At 51.5% G+C, this 23577-nt stretch overlaps 1 protein-coding gene across 5 annotated transcripts in view; it reads left to right on the top strand.

Annotated features, from left to right (window-relative positions):
* RNF212 (ring finger protein 212) overlaps positions 1-21704 on the top strand; it is a 118179-nt gene extending 96475 nt beyond the window's left edge. For 4 of the 5 annotated variants that reach the window (XM_023585183.2, XM_004480399.4, XM_012520394.3 and 1 more), the window contains 3 exons: positions 19109-19181; positions 20770-20951; positions 21527-21704. In XM_023585183.2, coding sequence (XP_023440951.1) covers positions 19109-19181; positions 20770-20951; positions 21527-21654 — 383 coding nt within the window. In that variant the 3' untranslated portion in view covers positions 21655-21704. The remainder of the gene's footprint in view (positions 1-19108; positions 19182-20769; positions 20952-21526) is intronic. The other variant, XM_071217688.1, reaches the window with a different exon arrangement.
* The last annotated feature ends 1873 nt before the right edge of the window (positions 21705-23577 follow it).

The following is a 23577-nucleotide window of genomic DNA, read 5'->3' on the forward strand; positions in this document are numbered from 1 at the left end:
TACCAAAGTCAGATAAAGATAGAACCAGAAAAGAAAATTACAGACCAATTTCTCTAATGAACATAAGTGCAAACATTCTCAACAAAATACTTGCAAATCAAATCCAACAGCATATCAAGAGACTCATACATCACGACCAAGTGGGATTTATTCCTGGTATGCAAGGCTGGTTCACCATAAGAAAATCAGTCAACAATACTTTACACTAACATATTGAAGGGAAAAAAAACGTATGATAAGCTCAATCAATGCAGAAAAGGCATTTGACAAAATCCAGCATCCTGTTTTGATATAAAACACTTCAAAAGATAGGAATAGAAGGAAAATTCCTCAATATGATAAAAAGCACGTAAGAAAAACCCACAGCCAACATCATACTCAATGGAGAAAGGTTGAAATCTTTTCCTCTTTAAGTTCAGGAATAAGACAAAGATGCCCACTGTCACTATTATTCAATTTTGTACTAGACGTTCTAGCTAGCAGACAAGAAAAAGGAAAAATTAAAGGTATTCAAATAGGAAAAGAGGAAGTAAAATTCTCACTATTTGTGGATGACATGATCCTGTACCTAGAAAATTCTGAAGTATCCACAACAAAGCTACATTAGCTAATAAATGAATTCAGGGAGGGGGATGTGACTCAGGTAATTGGGTTCCTGTCTACCATATGGGAGACCCCGGGTTTGATTCCTGGGGCCTCCTGGTGAAGGCAAGCTGGCCCACATCACTGCGAAGAGCTGATGGCAGACAGCAAGTGCAAACAACGAGGGGGGCAGGAATAAATAAATGAAGTAAAATAAAATCTAAAAATAAATTCAGTAAATTGGTAGGATAAAAGATCAACATGCAAAAATCAGTAATGTTTTTGTATACTAGTACCGAACAATCTGAGAAGGAAATCAGGGGAAATTCCATTTTTAATAGCAAGAAAAAGTCTCAAATACCCAGGAGTTAATTTAACCAAAGAAGTGCAGGACCTATATGCAGAAAACTACAAATCAGTGCTAGAAAAAAATTTTTTTTTTTTTTTTTTTTTTAGATTTTATTTTTATTTATTTAATTCCCCTCCCCTCCCCCGGTTGTCTGTTTTTTCTGTGTCTTTTTGCTGCATCTTGTTTCTTTGTCCGCTTCTGTTGTCGTCAGCGGCACGGGAAGTGTGGGCGGCGCCATTCCTGGGCAGGCTGCTCCCTCCTTCGCGCTGGGCGGCTCTCCTTACGGGCGCACTCCTTGCGCGCGGGGCTCCCCTACGCGGGGGACACCCCTGTGTAGCACGGCACTCCTTGCATGCATCAGCACTGCGCATGGGCCAGCTCCACACAGGTCAAGGAGGCCCGGGGCTTGAACCGCGGACCTCCCATGTGGTAGACGGACGCCCTAACCACTGGGCCAAAGTCCGTTTCCCAAGAAAAAAAATTTAAAAGACCTGAACAAATGGAAAAGCATCTCATGTTCATGGACTGGAAGACTAAATATTGTGAAGATGTCGGTCTTACCCAAACTGCTTTATAGATTCAGTCACTACCAATCAAAATCCCAGCAGCCTACTTTACAGAATTAGTAAAGCCAACTACCAGATTTATTTGGAAGGGAAAGTGCACCTGAATAGCCAGAAGCATTTTAAAAAAGAAAAGTAATTTGGGAGGAATTTTACTGCCTGACCTTGAAATGTATTACAAAGCTACAGTTGTCAAAACAGCATGGTACTGGCATAAAGAAAGACACATCAACCAGTACAATAGAATTGAGAATCCAGAAATGAACCCTCACTTATACAGTCAGCTCGTTTTTGACAAACCTACCAAATTAATGTTAATGGAACAAAACTGTCTTTTCAACAAATGGTGCTGGGACAACTGGATATCTGTAACCAAAGAATGAAAGAGGACCCCTAATTCATTCCCTATACAAGAATCAACTCAAAATCAATCAAAGACCTAAATATAAAAGCCAGGACCATAAAACTACTAGAAAAAAATGTAGGGAAACATCTTAAAGACCTTGTAGTAAGTGGTGGTTTCTTGGACCTTACATCCAAAGCACATGCAACAAAAGGAAAAATAACTAAATGGGACCTCCTGAAACTTAAACACTTTGCACCTCCAGGACTTTGTCAAAAGGTTGAAAAGGCAGCCAACTCAATGGGAGAAAATATTTGGAAACCACTTATCTGATAAGGGTCTAATATCCAGGATATATAAAGAGATGTTACAACTCAACAATAAAAAGACAAAAAGACCCGATTAAAAAATGGGCAAAAGACTTGAATTGACATTTGTCCAAAGAAGTAAGATAAATGGCAAGAAAACACATGAAGAAATGCTCAGCATCACTAATGATTAGGGAAGTGCAAATGAGAACTACAATGAGATATCATTTCACACCTATCGGAATGGCCACTATTAGAAAGACAGAGAGAACCACGAGTGTGGGAGAGGATGTGGAGAGATCGGAACAAGAACGGCACAGCCACTGTGGAGGACTGTCTGGCAGTTCCTAAAAAAGTTGAATGTAGATTTGCCACGTGACCCTGCAATACCACTAGTGGGCATATACTCAGAAGAACTGAGAGCAGTGATATGAACAGACATCTCACGCCGATGTTCATAGCAGCATTATTCATGACTGCCGAAAGATGGAAACAGCCCAGGTGTCCATCAACAGATGAATGGATAAACAAACTGTGGTGTATTCACACGATGGAATATTATGCAGCTGTAAGAAGGAATGAAGTGGTAGAGCATCTGACAGCATGGATGAACCTGGAGGACGTTATGTTGAGCACAGCAAGCCAGACAGAAAGGACAAATACTGTATGATTGCATCACTATGAACCAAATATATCGTGTAACATATGATTCAAAAAAAATTGTTTTGAAAAATATATGTTTTTATTCAACTTTTTATTTTGTTTGTATTTTCAATTATTAAATGTACAAAATAAAAAATAATACAAAAAAAATAATTGCAAGAGAGTTGCCAGTAGACACAGGCAAAGGATGAGAAAGAAACCGCATGCTCAGGACCGCTCCCAAGCAGGGCCTCAAAGCACCCTCGCCAGAGAGGCCGCTTCGTCGTGTTGAGGCTCCCTTTTATTCCTACTTCGCTCAGTGCTTTTGTCTTGAGATGGCAAAACGACTTTTCTGCTTATGCTGAGATGATCATGGGGGTTTTGCCCTTTTTTCTATTAGTACGGTGTTTTATAGTGATTTATTTTTGTATGTTGAACTCACCTTGCATTTTTGGGATAAGTTCTTTCTGGAAGTTTGTAATTCTTTTTATATGCTGCTGGGTTCTATTTGGCAGTGTTTTGTTGAGGGGATTTGCCTGTATTTTCTGAGGGATATTGGTCTGTTGTCTCCTTTCCCTGTGATGTCTTTGGTTTTGGAGTCAGGCTAACACTGGCCTCACAGAATGAGTTAGAAAGTATTTCTGACTTGAATATTTTTTATAATTTTTATTTCTCTCAAGATTCCCCACTCATTGGATTGTTGTGATCATATTTTCTTTTAATTCTTTTATTTGAACTCTTTACTAAATGGAAATTCAGGGCCCACTCAGAGAACTTTCTATTGAATGATTTCTTTCCCAGATTATGGCTCATACCTAGTTCTTTGCTGGTCTCGTAATTTAGATAATTTGCTGGACAATTTAGATAATGTACTGTAGCAATTTTAGATTATTGTTGGGTTTATTGTTGTTATCTGATGTTGGGTTTTTTCTTCTTTATAGCTATCCTGGGCCTAACCTGCAGAATCTTTCTCTGCCATAGTGTGTACCCATTGATGTCCCTGCTCAAATTTTTTATTTTTATGTTTATGTTAAACCTACTTCCCAGGAGTTCTGCTGTCTCATCATCTGGTTCAAGCTTGTGCTGAAACACACAGCTCCCCTAGAGCTTCTGCCCTTTGCTCATCACATGTGTCAGAAGCGCATTCAACATTAAGCAGTCCTGATGTCACTCTTTTCACTTTTTCTTTACTTTTTTAATATTAGAGAAGTTGTAGGTTCACAAAAACTGTGCAGAAAACACAGAGCTCCCATATACCCTTAGTTTCCTAGATTGCTCAAAGCAAATACTATGAAATGGGTTGGGTTAAACAATGGAAATTTATTTGTTCATGGTTTTGAGGCTAAGAAAATGTCCAAATCAAGGCACCATCAGTCAGTGCTTCCCCAGAGACTGGCTGCAGCGAGCCCGGGCTGCTCTGCTCTTGCACGGCACAGGGCAGCAGCTGCTGGTCTCTCCTTTCTCTTCTGGCATTTGTGACTTTCAGCTTTCTGCTCCTGTGGCTCGCTCTCTCTCTCTCCATGAACTTTATTCTCTTATAAGGACTCCAGTAATAGGACTAAGCCCCCTCCTGGGGTGGGACACATCTTCCCTGAGGTAATTCCATGAAAAGTCCCTGATCATAGTGGGTCCCTACCCACAGGGATGCTTTTCCGGGGTACATACGCTTCAAACCACCACACCGCTCCCATTATTAACACTTTGCATCACTGTGGTGGTTCTGTTACAGTTGATAAAATTCAATATTATTATAATACAATTGTGACATGAACAGAGGTCCCTCGTTTACACCAGGCTTCACAGTTTATGTCGTACATTCCTAGGATTTGTTTTAATATTTACTCTAGTACCATTTATAAAATCTGAAACTTCCCCCTTTTAACCACATTCAAATATGTAATGTAGTGATACGAATTCCATTCACAATGCTGTCCTACTCTTACCACCATCCATTGCCAGAACGTTCCATCACCTGCTCTGGCGCTCCCTTTGGCCGAGATGGAAGAGTACGACACTCCAGGGTGCTGTTCCACCACGGGATCTGCGCAACTGGCAGCAAGCGGCAAAGCCGTCCTCAAAACACCCAGCAGGCCGTGGCTGGGCGAGTGCCGGGCCGGGAAAGTGGGGCTTTGACTGGTGGAAGCCCGAGGCGCCCTTGCTGGTCCCTCCACAGCCCGCCCTGTGGTGTGGGCCAGTTTGTGCCGTCAGGGCGGGTGCTGGGCCTGCCCAGAGGGAGCAGTGACCCGTGGGCACACGGTGGCGCCTGTATGTTGGCGCCAGTCTCTTGGGTGGCAGCTTCGAAGGCTGAGCCAGGAAGTTCCTCTCAGGCGCACCCTCTGAGAACATGCCCGGCCGGCAGAAGCAAACTTGTGCACAGCCAAAGCAGTGGTAGGAAACAGCTGAGCCTGCTCTGTCTTCCTCAGCACTGCCTGCGGAGGTGCCACCATCTCCTGCCCAGCATCACGGCTGCCCTCAGACCCCTCGTGAAGGCCAGATGGTCAAAAAGAGGACCGAGAAGTTCATCCGGCACCAGTCAGGCAGATAACGTCAAGGTTAAGTGTAACTGGTGGAAACCCAGAGGCTGACAACAGGGTGCAGAGAAGACTCGAGGGTCAGCTCTCAGTTCCCAGCCTTGGTTATCGAGCAGTAAGAAGATGGAGCACATGCTGCCCCGCAGCTTCCAAACATTCCTAGTCCACAGTGTCAAGGAGCTGGAAGTACTGCTGGTGAGCAGGAAAGCTCACTGAGCTGAGATCGCTCACCACGTTTCTTCTAAGAACTGCAAAGTCATCATGGAAAGAGCAGCCCAGCTGGCCATTCATTAGAGCCACCAACCCCAGTGCCCGGCTGCACAGTGAGGAAAATGAATAGACAGCTTGTTTTCAAGTTTATTTGTGTGAAATAAAACTGTTAAAAGTCAAAAAAGAAAAGAAAATAAAGAAGCCAAAGCAGCCTGGGACAAAGAGCTACCTGTTTTCAATACAGCGGAGCGCCTAGGCGGGGAATAAACTCTGTTTCATAGGTCCTAGAGGAGGCATTTCAACTCCTGTAAGTGGGGTATTTCCTAAGGCCTGTCCAGCTTGCGCTTGCAGGACAAGATTCAGGCTTCCAAAAGCCAGAGAATCCTGCACTTTGCATTCACCTTGGGCAGATCTTGATAGAAGGACTAAGCTCTTAAGGAGAGCAACAGCCAACACACAGCCCATTTGCAGGCTGTTTGAAAGGTGTTTTTTGCATTGCTTTGTTTTTGTTAGCTCTTGACACACAGGAGATTCCTGTCCTACCACTAGCCCAGCTCAGGGAACAAACCTCAGCGTTAACACTTTAAAACACTAGAAGGCACCACAACAAAAGATTACAAGGCAAAGAAAGAAACAGGAAATAATGGCCCATCAGGAGGAAGAAGATAAAAATCCAGATACATTAATAAAGGAGACCAGACTTTGGACATACCAAAGAATCTGTAGAAATGATCCTCAGTATGTTCAAGGACATAAAGGAAGACAGAGAAATAACCAAATAATATAAGGAAAACAATGAATGAAAAATATGAGAATCTCAATGAAGATTCAGAAAATTTTTAAAAATTAACCAAACAAATATTGGAGTTGAAGACAATAACAAATGAAAAACCTGCCTAGAGGATTTCAACAGTAGATTAGAACTGAAAGAAGAAAAACATCAGGGAACTTGAAGGCAAGAAAATTGAAATTATTCATGCTGAGGAGCAGAAGGGAAAAAGGGGGGGGGAGTGAATACAGCTAAAAAAACAACTGTGGAACATCACCAATTTATGCATTATGGGAGTCCAAGAAGAGAGAAAAAGGCAAAAGGAATATTTAGATAATGGAGGAATAGCTCCCACATTTAATGGAAGACATGAATATGCACATTCAGGATGCCCAACGAATCCTAAATACGGTAAACTCAAAGAGAACCACACCTAGACACGTAGCACTCAGACTGTTGAATGCCCAGACGAGGAGAGAGTTCTGAAAGCCGCACAAGAAAAGCAATATATTGTGTGTAAGGAAGTCTTAAGATTAAGTTCTCATCAGAAACCATGGAGGGAAAAAGGCAGTGGGACGAAATATTTAAAGTGCTGAAAGAAAACAGTTGCCAAGCAAGAATTTTATATCTAGTGAGTCTGTCTGTCAAAAATGAAGGAGAGACGAAGACCTTCCCAGATGAACAACAGCGGAGGGAGTTCCTCACCGCCGCCCTGCCCTGCCAGCCATGCCAAAGGGAGCTCTTCACACTGAGAGGAGAGGACTCCGGACGGTGGGTCAGAGTGGCGTGAAGAAGTCAGGACCCTCACTCAGGCCACCGCAGGTAACCGACACGCCAGGACGACTGTGTTTTGGTATGTAGCTCAACATTTTATTTCTTACATGTTCTAAAATGCAAATGCGTGAAAGGTAATGATAAGTCTACGGTTTAGGGCGTTCAATGTATAAAGATACCATTCTTGCAAGGCTACCCAAGGAAATACACCAGAAATGGCCTGGCTTTCACCATGGGGATTTCCTGGCTTACAAGCTTACATTTCTGAGGCCATGGAAATGACCACATCCAGGCGTCATCCAGACGCCGTCTTCCTGAAGACCGAGGGCCAGCACTCCTGGGCTCCCCAGTCTCATGGCGAGGCACCTGCAGTGTCTGCTGCTGTCATCTCTTCTGGGTTTCGTTGCTTCCAGCTTCTTGCTTCTGTGAGTTTCTCTCCCTCTGTCTGAATTTCCTTCTCTGATAAAGAACTCCAGTAAGAGGGTCAGGACCCATCCTGAACGAGGTGGTTCACCTTCAGTAAGACCCTCCTCTCCAGAAGGTCCCACTTAGAGTGTGGGTCCACACCCACAGGAATGGGTTAACTTTAAGAATGTACTTTCCTGGGGTCCATACAGCTTCAGACCATCACAGGTTTAATTTGTAACCAGAAATGAAATGGGCACATACGTGGGTCGAGGTGCTATGTGGGAACGTCGTGGGCACCCATGCACAGCAGGACTTTCAGCAGGTACCACTGTGTCACTTGCTCTGCGCAAGGGTCCAACAGAGCAGGGGAGAGAGCCCTCCGTGGCTGCCCTCGCAGGGAGGCCAGCTGCTCCTGTCAGGGCCAGAGGTGGCAGCTCCACACCCCTCACTTTGCATTGAGGAGAGACAAATCTCGGCTGCCTGAAGGTGGAGATACTTCCCAGCCCAGGGAGAGGGGCCCAGCCTGCGTGAGTTCCCAGCCCAGTAGCCAGCTGGGGGCACTGGTTCCTGGTTTCCGGGGCCCGGGTGTGAGCAGGCCTTTTCCTTAAACCAGCCTCTCCCCCGGGCTGCAAGTGGAACCTCACAGTCGGAAAGGAGGCTGGGGCTAAGCGAGGGCCGGCCAGGGTGCCGAAGTGTGTCCACGACGCCCACAGTCCCACCCTCCACCTCCAGTGGCCCGTGGCTCCACAGTGGTGACATAAAGGCTTGGGACACCCGCAGCTGCACGTTTGGATGGTGTCACTGCACACCATTGCTCCAAGCAGGGCACTCAGGCCTGTCAAAGCCGCCGTGGTAGCCGTGTCCCCTTCCCCCAGAAGCCAGCCGAGGAGGTCCCGTGAAGAACACCTGTGCGCCTCCAGCCGGTGGCCTGCTGGTGCTCTAGCTGCCCCTGTCCACCTCCCCGGTAGCGGCACAGTTGGCAGGAGGTGTTAGCAATAGTGTCTGTCCCTCCTTGTTGGGCCAGGAGGAAATCCAAGGCAGTGTGACGCTGGGCCATTCACAGGCAAGATGACGAGTCCAGGACGTGAAAGTGGGGCAAGGGGTCACGTGGCAGGTGCAGCCGTTGAGCCCCTGCTGCAGCCGTGGCCCGTGCGCTGGATGACGGCTTTCCTTCCCAGCTGTCACCACGTGAACCCTGTAGAGAGCAGGCGGGGAAGCCGCCCCAGTCCTGACGGCCATGACCAGCTCCCAGGGAGGCGCTCCTTGCCTGCTGCCCTCAGGCCCCCAAGCCTCCCCCAGCCTGGGTGCAGCTTCGCCCCTTTCCCGTTGACCTGCATGCCGCACCCACACTTTCTGGCCCACTCTCATCCCTTCTTTTTATTATTAATAACTTCACTTGAAATTCACAAAAATGAAAGAAAATAGCTCATTACAGAGGTATTACTTCTGAAAAGTTCTACTTCAGGCGCTTTTATCTCGTCTCATTCCAACTGCTAACTCAGTTGCTCCCCGGGTCCACGGCGGAGTCCCCTTTGAGGGCCAGCCCTCGTTTGATGGGCAGATGCCAGCCACGTCCCCTCTGCTCGGAGGCGGGACTGTTTCCCTTTCAGGAAACTGCAGTTCAGTTTCCAGGGGTCCCAGGTAAGGGTTCACAGAGTGTAGGCGTGGACGCTTGTTTTCAGGATGCCACTAAGTCCCCCACTGTGCCGGCTGCCTGTGGGTGGTGGGCGATGAGGACGCCCATTGATTCTCCGAGCGCTGAGTGGCTCGTGCCGTCGGGAGGGCCCCTGGTCAGAGGAAGGGCCGTCTGGGCCCTGACGGGGTGGCAGACCCCCTTTGCAGGGAGCCCCATGTCTGCTGTCTGCACAGCGAGCTGAACGGCAAGGCCCAGCCTGCGTGGGGGTCCCTGGCAACAAGGCTGCGCCCACGCCTTGGGCGGCAGGAGAGTGCCGGCGAGGTCCCCTGCTGAGAGCAGCCATGCGGCCCCTCTGGGGCTGACCACCAAATGCCCTTTCTGGTCTCACCTTGGAAAGCAGAAGACTGGGCTTCTTTAGACATAGCTTCACGACGTCAGGATTTCCGTGCCTGGTTCTGTGGTGGACACGCTCGGCGGTGGAAGCAGCCATGGGAAGTTCAGCCATTTCACAGTCATCGGGACAGGTTTACCGCCATCCTCCTGGCAGGGCATCTTCTGCCTCTCCCTACAGAGCCTGGAGCCTCCCGGGGGACGAGCAGCTCGCGGGTCCTTGGGCCTGTTCATCGGGCTGCGGGCCCTTGCCATGTGCGCCAACGTGGGCAGCACAGGTGGGGCCTCTCCAGGCCGCCAGCTGTTTCCAGAGGCCCCTTCCCCACCGAGGAGCCTTTGATTCTCCAGACTCATCCATCCCCAGAGCTGACCCAACTGCTGCTTTGGTCCCGGCCCATGAGTCAGTAAGCAGGCACAGGTGGGTGTTGGGTTCTGGAGTTGTGGGTCCAAGAGGACTGCTCGCAGCTTAGCCCTTTGGGTACTTTTTCCAGGGCCAGAGCCGGTAGAGACTCTTCCCAAGGCTGGGGCAACGGCAGCTGCTGTCCACAGGCTGCCGATGGCTTCAGCTCGGCTGCTCCATCAGCGACCCAGCACTGAGCACCTTTGGGGGGGATCCTTGAGTTGGGGGCTCCAGGATGCCCATGCAGGGAGGGACGGAACCCGTGGCAGGGCTGCTGCCACCTGCTGATGTGAGCGGCCCGGGCGAGTGAGCTCCCGGCTTGTGCTCCATTGCTAGGCTCGGGCTGGGTGAGGCCTGATCCCCCAGAACCCAGAGGCGAGGGGCATTTCAGGGCTCAGGAGGACCCAGGAGCACTCGGCGCTCTTCTCTGATTCCACCAGGGCCCCATGGCACACCTGAAGCCACCTCTCGAAGGGAGGGTAGTCTGGGCTGCGTCTGGGAAGTTCTTGGTCCAAAGCCCGAGGGCTCTGCAAATTCCTGCTGCTCCCTTGCTCCCTCCACAGCCCCGTTGGGTGGCAGGAGCCGTAGCTCCAGTGGGTCCAGGCTCTGCAGGGCCTGGAGGCGGGCAGGTGGTCGGGCACGTTACCTCCTGTGAGCCTGCTCCTCCTCCATGCCCCTGGGAAGAACCCGCTTTCCATGTCATCCAGCGTGGGGGTGCCAGGAGGGTGTCAGGGTGAGACATGCGGGGACCAGCGTGCAAGTAGCGCAGTGTCTGGGGCCGCAGGGCCAACGGGCACTTCGCCCTTTAAGCCCCATTGGTATGGTCAGCCGCCTGCACCAGTGCCTTTCCCTGGCCACACCTGGCTGTTCAGGTGGAGGGAGGGGAGCGGAAGACACCTGCAAAGAGAAGGTCATCTGAGTTCAGCAATGTGCTTTTCCTACCAGAGGCACCACTGCTGCTGTTGGACAGTGGCAAGGAGGTGGGCATGCTGGGGGAGCAGCCCTCACTGGCCACGTCATGGCCAGAACAGGCTGGGAGGGGGGCTGTGTCCCCTCAGTCCCCACCAGGAGGTGCAGGGGAGCAGCTGAGGGACGCTATGATGCATCCCCTGTGGAAACATGCCCAGTGTGCTGAAGGGCTGAAGGGATCAGCCCCAGGGTGGCAGCAGCAGCCCCAAACCTGCGTGGAATGCCCGAGACCCCCCAGACCTTGCCCTCCACAGCTCCGTATGACAGTGGCCTGGGCCCCTGAACCCAAAGCACTGCAGTGGTTTGCTCCTTGCCCCGGAAGTGCATGCCCCGGGCCGTGGTGGGTGGGGTCCTGGTTTACCTTCTGTGGACCCCAGAAACCTAGGTTCTTAAGCCAACCCATGCCTGTGCCTGGAAGCAGTGGATGGGCCTTTCGGTTGGACCCCTGGACTAGAGCGCTTCAGGCCATTTGATTGGGCCATGTCAGGGAGCTGGGAGCCAGATTGCGTCTCCCCCTTCTTGCTGGGCTTTATATAAACAGAACACAGAGATAAAGAAGAGACACAAGAAAGAGCTCTGCCATGTGAGCGGGAGGGCGCCAGGTTCGCCTGCAGCTGCAGAAAGAGAAGCCCTGAAGGCTTGAGGAGGTGCAGCCGGGGAGAGGTGCCTGACTGCCCACAGCTGAGCTCGGGAGAAAGCAGAGCGAGACCGGCGACCCGCAGTCGCCTCGCCATGTGGCAGGACGCCAGGATCCGCCAGCGGCCGGCCTTTGGTGAGAAAGCATCTGATGATACCTTGATTTGCAGATTTTTGCAGCCTCAGAACTCCAAGCTTTTACTCTAATAAAATTCCCAGTATAAAATCCAACTGACAGTTGGAATTTTGTGAAAACCAAAAAACAGATGACATTCTTAAAGTCATGTGTCCTGTGCGTGTGGTACCCTTTGATTTCAATGGACTCACGTTAGGTCTCTCGATTAGACTGCTTTTGGTTGGACTGCGTCAGTGAGGCACGACTCGGGTGCATGCCCCCTTCTTGCTGGGTCTGATAGAAACAGATACAGAAAGCGAAGCCGCCGTGTGAGAGAGGCCAGGTTTGCCTGCAGCGGAAGAGAGGCCGAGAAGCCCCACGAGACCGAGAGGACGCCTGGAGAGAGACACCCGCTCAGCCTGGTTGCCTTTGCTGCGCTCCGTCGAGGTGAAGCAGCGCCCTCGGCAGATTGCAGCCGTCTTGCTTAGCCACGGCCCAGCACCAGGGTCACAGTAGCTGACCTTGGTGGAAAAGCGTCTCTGGTAGTGCCTGCATGGCCTCAGAACTCTTAAGTGTTACCCTAAATAAAATTCCCATTATAAAGCCAACCCATTTCTGGTATACTGCATTGGCCGCCTTCGGCAAAAGGCAGGCAGTCATGACCTCTGGCCACTCCCCGAGGTCATTTTCAGTTTAGTTAAGTCTAGGTGGAGAATGCTCCAGGCGGAAGGGGCGGAGGAGCTCTGCAGCCTCCGCGCCTCTTCCTCTGCCCCTGCGTGGGATTGTGGGGAAGGGGCCAGGCAGGGCAGGTTGTCCTGCTGAGCTGTTCTCCTCGTTTACATTTCCCCCGAGTTCTCCACTGGAGATCCCTCTGTGACGTCCTCTGGCATCCCTTGCTCCAGTAGCCACAAACACATAGCTCGTCTCAGTTATGTTAATACCTTTACACATGGCTTGCCCATTAACACGGATTTTAATTACTGTAGTAAGCATTTACCTTTTGAGTTATATGGAGGAAAAGCAGTTAAAAACCAAAAGTAAAGTAATACATGATTTATATTTACGTTTATAGATATCTTTGCCACTGTTCTTTATTTCTTTTATGGCTTTGAGTTACTGTCTAGTGTCCTTCCATTTCAGCCTAGAGGACTCCCTGTCGCATTTCTTGCAGGGTAGATCTTCTGATAATGAACTTCAGCGTTCATGTATCTGTAAATGTCATAGTTCCTCTGTCATTTTTGAAAAATAATTTTGCCAGACATAGAGTTCTTGGTTGGCACCTTTTTCTTTAAGGGTTTTAAATATGCCGTCCCATTGTCTCCTGGCATCCGTGGTTCTGATGAGAACGCTCCTGTTAGTCTTATTGAGTATCCATTGTTGCACTTGACTTGTCAGTTCTCTCTTGCTGCTTTCAAAAACCGTTCTCTTTCTTAGGATCTCAGCAATTCCGCTATAAAGTATCCTGGTGTAGCTCTCTCTGACTCTCCTGATGGAGTTCACTGAGCTTCCTGGATGTACTGGTTCACATCTTTCATCAGATTTTGGAAGTTTGGGACCAGTTTTTTTGTTTCTGTTTTTGTTTTTGCCTCTCCCTCTCTTCATCTTTTTGAACTCTAATGATGCCTTTCATGGGTATGCATGAAAGAACCTCAGGGTCTGTTCATTTTTCTTTTTTTGATTTTAGCAGCTGTGTACAGTAACATTTTTAATCTCACAGTTTCTGCAGGTCAGGTTTTCAGGAGTGACTTAGCCAGGTGGTTCTTTGTTCAGGGTCTCTCAAGAGGCTGCAGTCCAGGCGTTGGGGCTGCAGTGTTCCAGGCTCACCTGGGAGGAGCTGCGTCCACGTGCTCACTGGCTGCGGTCGGGTTGCATTGCTCACCACACGGGCTCCTCCTCAGCGCTGCCTCGAGGCACGGCGGCCGACCCCCCAAGCCACGCAGCCCCTGTTCATTTTTCTTCACTCATTTTTCCTTCTGCTCCTCACACTGGATGATTTCACTTGTCTTATCTTAAAGTTCTCTGATCCCTTCTGCCTGCTCAAATCTGTTGTTGAATCTCTCCAACTTTTTTCACTCTTTATTTTGAAACTTTTTCAAATTTATAGGACAGTTATATAATCATACAAACCCCCAAGAATTCCAGCATACCCCTACCCCCACACACCCAGATCCACCAATTTCAGAATTTTGCCACATTTGTCATATCATTCTACCTATCCATCTGTCAGTCCATCTCTCTCTCTGTCCATCTATCAATCCAGTTTTTGAGTAGTTTGTAGGTTGTATATATTATGCTCCCTGAAGACTTACTACTGCCTTGTGCATTTCCTAAGAACAAGGGTATTCATTTACTTAACCACCCCAAATGCAGTTATCAAGTCCAGGAAGTTCAGCGTTGACGTAAAGCTGGCCATCTGGATTCCAGCTGTATCGTGTGCCCAGTAATGTCCTTTGGAGCCTTTCGTCCCTCCTCAGATCCTCTCCAGGGGCCATACTGCTTTCCTGGTCATCGCTGCTTTAGTTGCTCTTGCTTTTTTAAATTGTGGGAACATATTACAGCACAAATCTTCCCATCTCAGCCCTTCCCAAGCAGAACACTCCGTGGGATCAGGTGCGCTCACAAGGCACAGCCTCCCCACCTTCCGTTACCAGAACTTTCCCATCTCCTCAGACAGCAACCCTGGACCATTTTCCTCCTCCCTCTGCCCCCCACTGACAGTCTATACTATATTTCTATGATTTTGCATATTCTTCAAAATTTTCTCTGTAGTTACCATGGGGCCTAAGTTAAAATCCTAAATCTATTTTTAAAATCTTGTTTGCTTTTATACCAGCTCATCTTAAATAGTATACACAAACTATGTTCCTGTTCCCTTTCAGCCCCCCATTTTATGTGCTTTTTTGTCTGAAATTGTATGTTTATACGTTATGAGTACAAAGCAAAAGTGCAGTAGTATTGTCACGTTGTCGCCCTCACCAGAGATCGTTACTGCTTCGTGCAGCTTTGGTCTGTGCTCTGGGGTCCTCCCTTCAGCCGCAGAGCTCTCTTCACACCTCTTGTGGGGCTGATCTAGTAGCAGCAAACTCCCTCAGCTGTTACTTTGCTGGCAGTATCTTCATCTCTCCCTCACTTAAAAAAAAAGTTCTGTCAGGTACAGAATTCTTGGTTGGCAGTATTTTACTTTTACCTCTTTAAATGTCACCCCACTTAATTCCTGCCTCCTTGGTTTCCATTGCATGAGCAGCACGTGACCTTAGTGGGGCTCCCTTGTACGTGACGTGGTGCTTCTCTCTGGTGGCTTTCAGAATCGTCTCCACCCGTGGCCGTCGACAGTTGGTTGTAACGTGGCGTCCCATGGATCTCTTTGGGTTTATCCTGTTGGGAGTTGGTTGGACTTCTCGGATGGATACAGGTGTGTCTTGTTGACTTCGGGACGCGCTCTGCCTCCCTCTCCTCTGAATCCTGCCACGCTCGTGCTGGTGTGCCCCGTGCTCCCCCGGGTGCCTCGGGCGCTGTCCCCTTTCCTTCCTTCTTGTCCCTTTCAGCTCCTCAGACTAGATGACTTCAGTGTCCTTTATTTCAATTTTAAAAAAATAAAATAGACAACAGGCAGCTTAACAAGTTATGGAAGCTTTACACCAAACAAGTTCTGTCCAGGTACTTTTTTGTCATCTAATCCTAAAAACAAACTCATTTGTTCCTGCAGTGTTCAGATGGATGCACAGATGAACACAGATTGGCCAAATGACGTGATTTCAATGTTCTTAACTTCGGGCTCGCCGACTCTTTGTACAAGCTCCAGTCTGCCCTTGACCTCTCTAATGACCCTGTTACTTCCCTTCCACTCTGTTTGGTTCCTTTTTGTAATTTCATGTCTCTGTTAATATTCTCTTTATGTTCCTCTCTTGTTTCTCTGATCTCTTTATTTCTTTGTCCAATTCTTCCTTTAGTTCTTTCAGCAGATTTAGGGCCATTTCTTTTAAGGTCTTTGTCTGGAAAGTCCCAGGTCCAGTTTTCCTCCTTGATGGTTTCTAACACTTTAATCTCCTCCTTCGCCTGGGCCCCTGCTTCCTGACTTTCGTGTTTGTGTTTTGTCATCTTTTGCTGAAACTTGGACATATCAGCATGTCTAGTAATAACACCTATTACTAGAATTTAGACTCTGCGCTGTTCCTTAAGCTTGTACCCAGCTAGTGTATGAAAGAACCTTCTTGACCTCCAGGAGCTAACACCAAAAAAAGGAAGGAGAAAAGAAAACCCACTTTCCCAGACTTGGCAGATGGGCCCATGCAGGCCTCTCCATCAGGGTTTACCCATACGATGAGCTTAGAGAACAGCTCTAGGCCAGAGCATGGGGCTCCTGCTCCTTCCTGTCCCTGGGTCTTGCCTTGGACGTGCACATGGGGCCCCAGGAAGTCTCCTGCTCACATGGGTTTGAGTTGCTGAAACCTGCTGGGAGCAAAATACCAGAAGTGGGTTGGAGTCCACCAGGTTAGGAGCCCCGTGAGTGCCAAATCGAGGCGGCGTCACAGGTGCCGTCTCGCTGGAGCCAGCTGCCCGCGCTCCTGGACCTGGCTGCCCGGCTCCTGGACCCTGCCCCTGGCAGCCCGCGGCAGCTCTCGGGCCTGGCTCTGGGCCTTCTCCTCCAGGGCTCCCGGCGTGGGGGTTTCTCCATCTCTGCGACTTCTTCTGTGTGTGGCTCTTCCACAGGTCTCTCCTGTTCCTGAAGGACCCCAGTAAGAGGCCCAAGGCCCACTGGTCTCGCCTCACTGACTAGTCCACTCAGAGACCCCAGCTGCCCTAGTCCCATCACAGGGTCCCTCGCCCACAGGAGTGGATTCGCTCCAAGAGCACACCCTTTCCTGGGCTCCACAGAAAGCTCTGGACTGTCACGGCGTGGACACAAACGTCCCCTCCTCCCAGGGGACGGTTCCTTGTGGCCCGGGCACTGCACCGGGTGTTGGATGGCTGGCGACCCCTTGCCCCAGGCAGCAGACTTGGCCGCGCTCTGTGTTCTGCTGGAGAGACTGAGCCGCCGCCAACGTGCAGGGCAGGCTTTGGCACAGGGAGCCTACAGCAGGCGTCCTGGATCAGGCCTCAGGCTGCCGAGCACAGCTGGGCCAGTGTACACGCCCCCAGGTGCACACGGGGTCAGCGGCTCTGCTGACCCAGTGAGGGCGGGCGCCAGCCAGGGCGCTGTGGGGTCCTGCTGCTTTCTGCCTCAGTGCTCGCTGTGTGGCCGCAGTCGCTCAACAGCTGTGTGGTGTTCCGTGAGCAGCGGGAAGGATGCTCTGGCCAGTTCTCGATGGTTGTTGGAAGCTGCTGGGGGAGATGGAGCCCTGAACCCTCTCGCTCCGTCTTGACCGGGGCGTGGCCTCGAGTGAAGTTTTCATTTCAATTATTGCACGTTTCAGTTCCAGAATCAGTTTGGTCATTTTATGTGATTTGTATGTCTTTATTTTTTCCAGACATTTGCCTGGTTTACTGTTGAATATGTTTAATACAGTTGATCTAAAGTCTCCCACTTCTTATTCTACTGTATGAGCTTCTTTGCTGATAGTTTCTGGCAAAACCTTTCTTTCCTGTGAATGGGTCATGCTTTCCTGTTTGTGTTTTGTCTTTTGTTGTTGAGAACTGGGCATTCTGCGTAGTGTCTCGTAGTCGCTCTGGAAACCCAGTTCTCCCGCTGCTCTGGGGTCCCTGGGTGGTGGTGGGCTTGGGGGTCAGTTCAGGTCTTTTCCAGAACGTTACACTTCCAGCTGGGGAATGGAAAGGCACAGAGGGGAAGTAGGCCCTGCCTCTTTCCACCCCTCCACTGCCCTTGCCTGAGGGGTTTGGGGACCCTGGCGAGCGCAGAGCAGACCCCCCCACCCCCTCAGGGCTGAAGTAACCGATCCCAAGCTGGGGTCAGTGACCAGACCACACGCCTGGACTTCGGCCTACTCTGCCCAGGAGCCCGCTTGCGGCCCCCGCTGCTCCCTGCCAGGTGACCATGCCGGGAGGTGACGCTCACAGGTGCTCACTGCCACTTACCAGCCCTCCCTGGGGCTGCAGCTGCCCTGGAGGCTCCAGAGCGCCAGACAGTGGCTTGCACAGCTGCTGCCGGCCCAGCGCTCGTCTCGGTGGAGGCACGGGGTCCTGGGCTTCCTGCCCTGCCACCTTCCAGAACCCTCTCCAGCAGCTGTTCCTCTTGAGCGTATCTCATGCAGGGAACCATAAAGCTTGCTCATGTCCCATCACAGGGAGCAGGTGTTTCCTTAGCCCGGATGGGGCAGCGTCCTCCTTTGAAAGTCATTATGCTCTTTGTTCAGACGTTCCAAATGCACATCCTCCTATAATAAAGAAGTAACAGGGCTGTGCCAAATAGAAGCCACGGGCCGTGCCCTCGGTGGTGGCGTTGGTGACGTGCAGCCTCTGGCCCCTGCTCCGCCCTGGCCTGAAGCGCTGCGGCGCTCGACGCGCTCCTGCAGCTTGTGCCACGCTTGGTCCCGCCGCTGCTCCTCGCGTGCCTTTCCCGTCCGGGCCCTCGGTGGCCTCTCAACCGCGCCGCTCTCTGCTGGGGCATTTGGCAGCAGCGCCTGGTCTGAAGTCTCACGGCACTGCCCCCAGCCCTTCCTCACCTCTGCAAGGGTGGCAGTCGTCCCCCCAAGCTGTTGTGGGGTCCGTAGGAGGACGGCCCAGCACAGCGCTCGCTGGGGCCCTAGCCCTTGTTCACGCCTGCCGGGCCCCCAGCGCCCCTGCCACCCGACCCAGGTGTTCCCGGTCTCCTTGGCACCCACGGCCGCACAGCCAGGCCACGCGGGGACAGCTGAGACGGGCGCTGTGCAGAGGCCGCCACCCCAGCGCTGCCGGCAGCCACATGCGCCTGGCTCGGGCCTGCAGCCAGCCCCCCACTCCCGGTGGTTTCTCCGGCCAGAGGTCATTTTTACCTTAAGCACATTGCCAAACAGCAGTTGTTGGTCGCCCTTTCCAGGTTACAGGGCACAGAGGGAGGGCTTCCCACCAGGAGGCCTCATGGGCGCCGGCCACGGTGCCAGCAGCTGTGCGGTTCCTGGGCCCTGTTCACCAGCACACATGACGAGACAGCGGCTCCAAGAGGCCAGCACGGCCCAGCTGAGCCCTCGGCGCTGGACGCTAGGAGCCGCGCACGCTCGCCCAGGGCATGGTGTCCGGCTGCGACGCAGCTCAGCTGCTCGTTCCCGGCTCCAGTCTGAGGGTCAAACCTGCTGATGTACTCTGAAGCTTTAAACGTTCTCTACGTCTTAAGGCGCATAAAGGGAAAGACTGCCACGTGACACACTTGAGCTCCCTTCGCGCTGGGTGTTCCTGAGGTGTGGGGAGCAGGGAGGCCCGCGCCCGACTGCAGGTGCTCCGGGAGACGCGTCGGGGGATGCAGGAGCAGGGTCGGATCACCGACCAGGCGGCTGCGGTGCTGGAGACACCGCCGGGCTGTGACGACTGCTTCTCCTTTGTGTGCCCACAGGAAGCGTCTGCTCCCGCGGCCCTCAGCTCCTGGGACGGACGCCCGGCCAGGCGAGCACACCGGAGACGCTCAGGTAGCCCCTCCTCCCCTCGCTGCTGTCGGGAGCGGTGGGACAGTCACCGCCACGACGCCCGTCTACTTCTTTCCTCATCCTGTCTTTATATTTGGTGGAGTGAGACTATATTATAATACCACTTTTTTATTTTTGAGCTTCCGGGGCCAGGGATGAACCCAGGACCTCGTATGGGAAGCCGGCACTCAACCACTGAGCCACGTCCGCTCCCCTGAGTTGGTTTTTTCATTTGTTTGCTTGTTTGAGTTTTTTTTCTTTTTTCTTTTTTTTAAGATTAATTTCTTTCTCCCCACCCCCTCATCATTTGCATTTGCTATGTCTGTTTGTTGTACGCTGGTCTTTTTTTTTTTAGGAGGCCCCAGGAACCAAACCTGTTGCTTGAGCTACCTCCACTCCCAGCTTTGTTGTGTCTCTCATTATGTTTTCCTCCTTGTGTCTCCTCTTGCATCACCTTGTTGCGTCACCATGCCACGCCAGCCCATAGCATCTACTCACTGTGTTGCTCATCTTTTTTTAGGAAGCACTGGGAACCTAGCCTGGACCTCTCACGTGATAAGTGGGAGCTCAATCACTTGTCACATCTGCTTCCCTGTTGTTTGTTTTTAATACTATTTATTTTGCTTTTTCCAAAATTAAAATATAACTTAAGCATTTTCTCTATTATTAAAAACTTTAAAAATCCCTACATTGGCTACATGATGTTCTAGCACAGGAAGGCGCCAGGCCCGGCCCCTCATGTCTTCTGGGAGGCGTGGTGAGTGTTTCCCACCTTGTGGGCCACGCGGTCTGTCACAGCTGCTCTGCCTTGCAGTGCAGAACCAGCCACGGCCGTGGGAGCACAAGGCGTGCCACGTGCCGATAAAGCTTTATTCATAGAGCAGGTGACCAGCCTGGTTTGGCCAGGGGCGGTCGTTTGTTGAGCCCTGCAAAGGCCACACTTGCCTTCCCCAGCCCCCGCTTTTCCCTTCTTTAAACACAGACAGGTGTCTGCTCGCAGAGCTCTTGAAGTGTGCGCGGAGGGTGGGCTCTAACAGGCGGGCCCCCTCCCGTCCCCCAGCCAGCCAGGATGGCTCCCGACACCTGCAGCCAAGCCAAGCCCACCCTCCGCGAGAGGTGCCGGCTGGTCCCCACTGGCCTGTGCCTTGTCTTAGACTCCGCCCCGCGAGTGGTGGAGGTCCCTGCATCCCAGGACCCTGTTCCATCTGTCCTCTGAACTGTAGACAGACAGAGCAAGCAGAGGGACAGGATCAGCTCGGGTTCGTGCAAGGGGGTCTGAGTGGAGAGGTCAGGGCTCGAGGACTCCTGGGCAGACGCCTGTGCAGGAGCCGCAGGCCGAGGGCGCGGTGGGCAGGTGCTGAGCCAGGCGTGTCGGCAGGAGGGTGGGGACGGGCGGCCTGGCGGGGAGGCCCTTGACAGCAGGAGGCCGCCCAGCCCTGCAGGTCTGGCCCCAGGACACGCGTGCAGCGAGAGGCAGCCTTGCCTTGGGGGCTCAGATGTGGCTTAGCGCTAGGAAGAGCCAGTGCCTGCCTCGTCCTATGGCCCCAGGCGCTTGGCAGCTGGGGTGACTGTGTGTTGGATTCATTACCAGGTTTCCATCTCTGCAAGTTCCCTGCAAGGGACTGCCCCAGATTCCGACTTGCCAGGTCCCCGGCCGAGCAGCACGAGCGGATGCTTCCAGCCCCCGGGGCTCCCAGCCCACGCTGCACCCCCAGGCCCCAGGGGCCAGGCAGCCCATCAGCATCTCGGGCCTTCTGCAGAGACAGCTCTTAGGCAAGTGCTCACGGCCTCGCTCGGCAAAGACCAGGTCCAAGGTTTTGAACCTTCTTGAGAACTGCCAGCTTTCCGTCAGTCCAGAAAACAACACTTACCTTAGATTCATTATGGACAGTTAAGTTATGACTTAAACAACAATACTGTAGAGATTAATGTGACATCTGAGTTTTAAAAGCACATATTTATACTAAGTCTGTTCCCCCAACTTACTTTCTTACTTGACATATGCATTCCCATATTCGTCAAGAGTGTAAAGTTCTGAAGTGCTTTCAAGGGCCCAGTTAACATTTTAAAAATATTTTCGTTACAGAAGTTGTGAACTTACAAAGCAATCATGCACATGTGTAGGATTCCCATTCCACACCCCTTCCCAGCACACCCCCATGGGGGACGTTAGTTACAGGGTCTGTGATAGTACCATCGGTCGGTTAGCCCCAGCCGTGGCCAGCGCGTAGGCTTTGGCCTGTTCTTTCCATGCCCCTGTTAGAACAGCGTCGCTGGCGTTGCTGCAGTGTTGCTGTTGCTGCGTTAACGTCTCTTTATGACTCTCCTGTGACTTGGTGCCCCTCTAGGATCTGCGCGCCTTGGGGCACTTTCCCAGGAAAGGGGAACTCTCCTGCCGCCGCCGCTGGCTGCTCGACCGTCACCCACTACCAGCCGCACGTCAGAGAGGAAGTGCGATTACATGGTTTCTCCTTGATGAAATAATTAAGTAAGATAATTGAATAAAGTGTTTTCTGATTCTCTGGGTGTAGCGTGTATGTGATGTGTTTGAAGCTGTGCTCTTGTCTAAAATACCCGTGTGCTGGTTGGCTGCTGCCGCGCTCGGGCTGTCGGGACGTGCCGTGCAGCCAGGCGGAGCCCACGCACAGGCAGGCACACGGCGGCCACGGCGGGGCCCCACCGCGCACCTGCAGGCGCCGTCTTTCTCTTACACAGTTACAGTCACGGGCTCTGGGCTGTCTGCACTCACGCTCGGAGGGCCTTTGTCCCTGGGGCTAGCGCTGATGGCGGGATGTCCCCGCCGCAGCCTCTCCCACCGCGCAGGCGGGCCCCCTGCAGAGACCACCTTCAGCCCCCGTTGCTCTGTGCCGAGTGGGGCCTGCGCCCTGCCCCTCACAATTGTCGGGGCGACACCTGGTTTGTAAAGCCCTCTGTGCTGTGCGGGCCGGGCCATGGTTGCAGAACTTTGTCTCCTCTCCTGGCTCAGCCAAGCAGGTGCTCATTGAGAGGTCCCTCTGCAGGTGCCACGCCTGCCCGAGTCCACCCGCTGCCACACCTGCCCTCCCAGGCCATCGCCTGTCGCGCACTCGGGCGCTGCGCCCCCGTGACAGGATGTTGTGGCTGGAAGGAGCCGTCTTTCTCAAAGGCGCACAGCACGGGCACAGGCTGTCCTCCGTTTGCAAGCTCACTTGGCTCTGAAAATGCTGACGTTGGGGGAAGCAGACTTGGCCCAGTGGTTAGGGCGTCCGTCTACCACATGGGAGGTCCAGGGTTCAAACCCCGGGCCTCCTGACCCGTGTGAAGCTGGCCCACGCACAGTGCTGATGCGTGCAAGGAGTGCCGTGCCACACAGGGGTGTCCCCCGCATAGGGGAGCCCCACGCACAAGGAGTGCGCCCCGCAAGGAGAGCCGCCCAGCGCGAAAGAAAGTGCAGCCTGCCCAGAAATGGCGCCACACACACAAAGAGCTGACACAGCAAGATGATGCAACAAGAAGAAATAGATTCCCGGTCCCGCTGATAAGGGTAGAAGCAGTCACAGAATAACACACAGTGAATGGACACAGAGAGCAGCCAACTGCGCGGGGAGTGGGGGAGAGAAATAAATAAAAAAATAAATCTTAAAAAAAAAAAAGAAAAAAAATGCTGACGGTGGATTCTCCGAACCTCCTGGCAGGTAAGTGCACATTTTACAAGTTGGTTTGATTCTCAGAAAGTTAGAAATGTTATAAAACCCCTAATTGTAAGTGTTGCTTTCCCTCTGAGTATTATATAATGTATGCATGATTATTTCTAACATTAAAGCATAGACTAAATGTGAAATACAATAAAATTTTTAACTAATTTCCTACCTCCAGTCTCGTTCTCTGGCTGTCACTGCCGTGTGCACTCAGCAGCAGAAAGCTCGACTTGGAGGGGGAGGATGGACTTGCTGGCGGAGCTTGAGAGGGCTCTGAAGGGCAGAGGCTGACACGCCTGGGGCTGACTGAGGCCGCTGCGCGCCGCCCAGAGCAACCCCAGCGCCGGCTGCCATCTGCCTGTGCCTCCCCTGCCTGGACACTTCTCTGCGCTGGGAGAATGGGGCTTTTCTTGGCAGGGAGGTGATTGCCAGTCCATAATTTAAAAACTTGCTATTTCTTCCACCACTTCACCTGGCTTTTTAGACAGAAATGTTGGTACTCTATTTTTAGCATTTCACATTCTTTATTTTTGTTACTTTTTTCACAATTGAGCTTCTGTTCAACCAGTCTAGGTTTAGTGGACATCTAGCAGAGAACTAAACATTTGCCACATTCAGCACCTGGAATAATTTCTCTTTTATCTGAATTTATTATCACTAACAACAGTACATCTATTTTTCCCTTTTCAGTATTTTTATTGAAAAGGGAAAAATTAAATTAA

The sequence above is a fragment of the Dasypus novemcinctus genome, chromosome 1, assembly GCF_030445035.2.
Source record: "Dasypus novemcinctus isolate mDasNov1 chromosome 1, mDasNov1.1.hap2, whole genome shotgun sequence".
Lineage (NCBI taxonomy): Eukaryota > Metazoa > Chordata > Mammalia > Cingulata > Dasypodidae > Dasypus > Dasypus novemcinctus.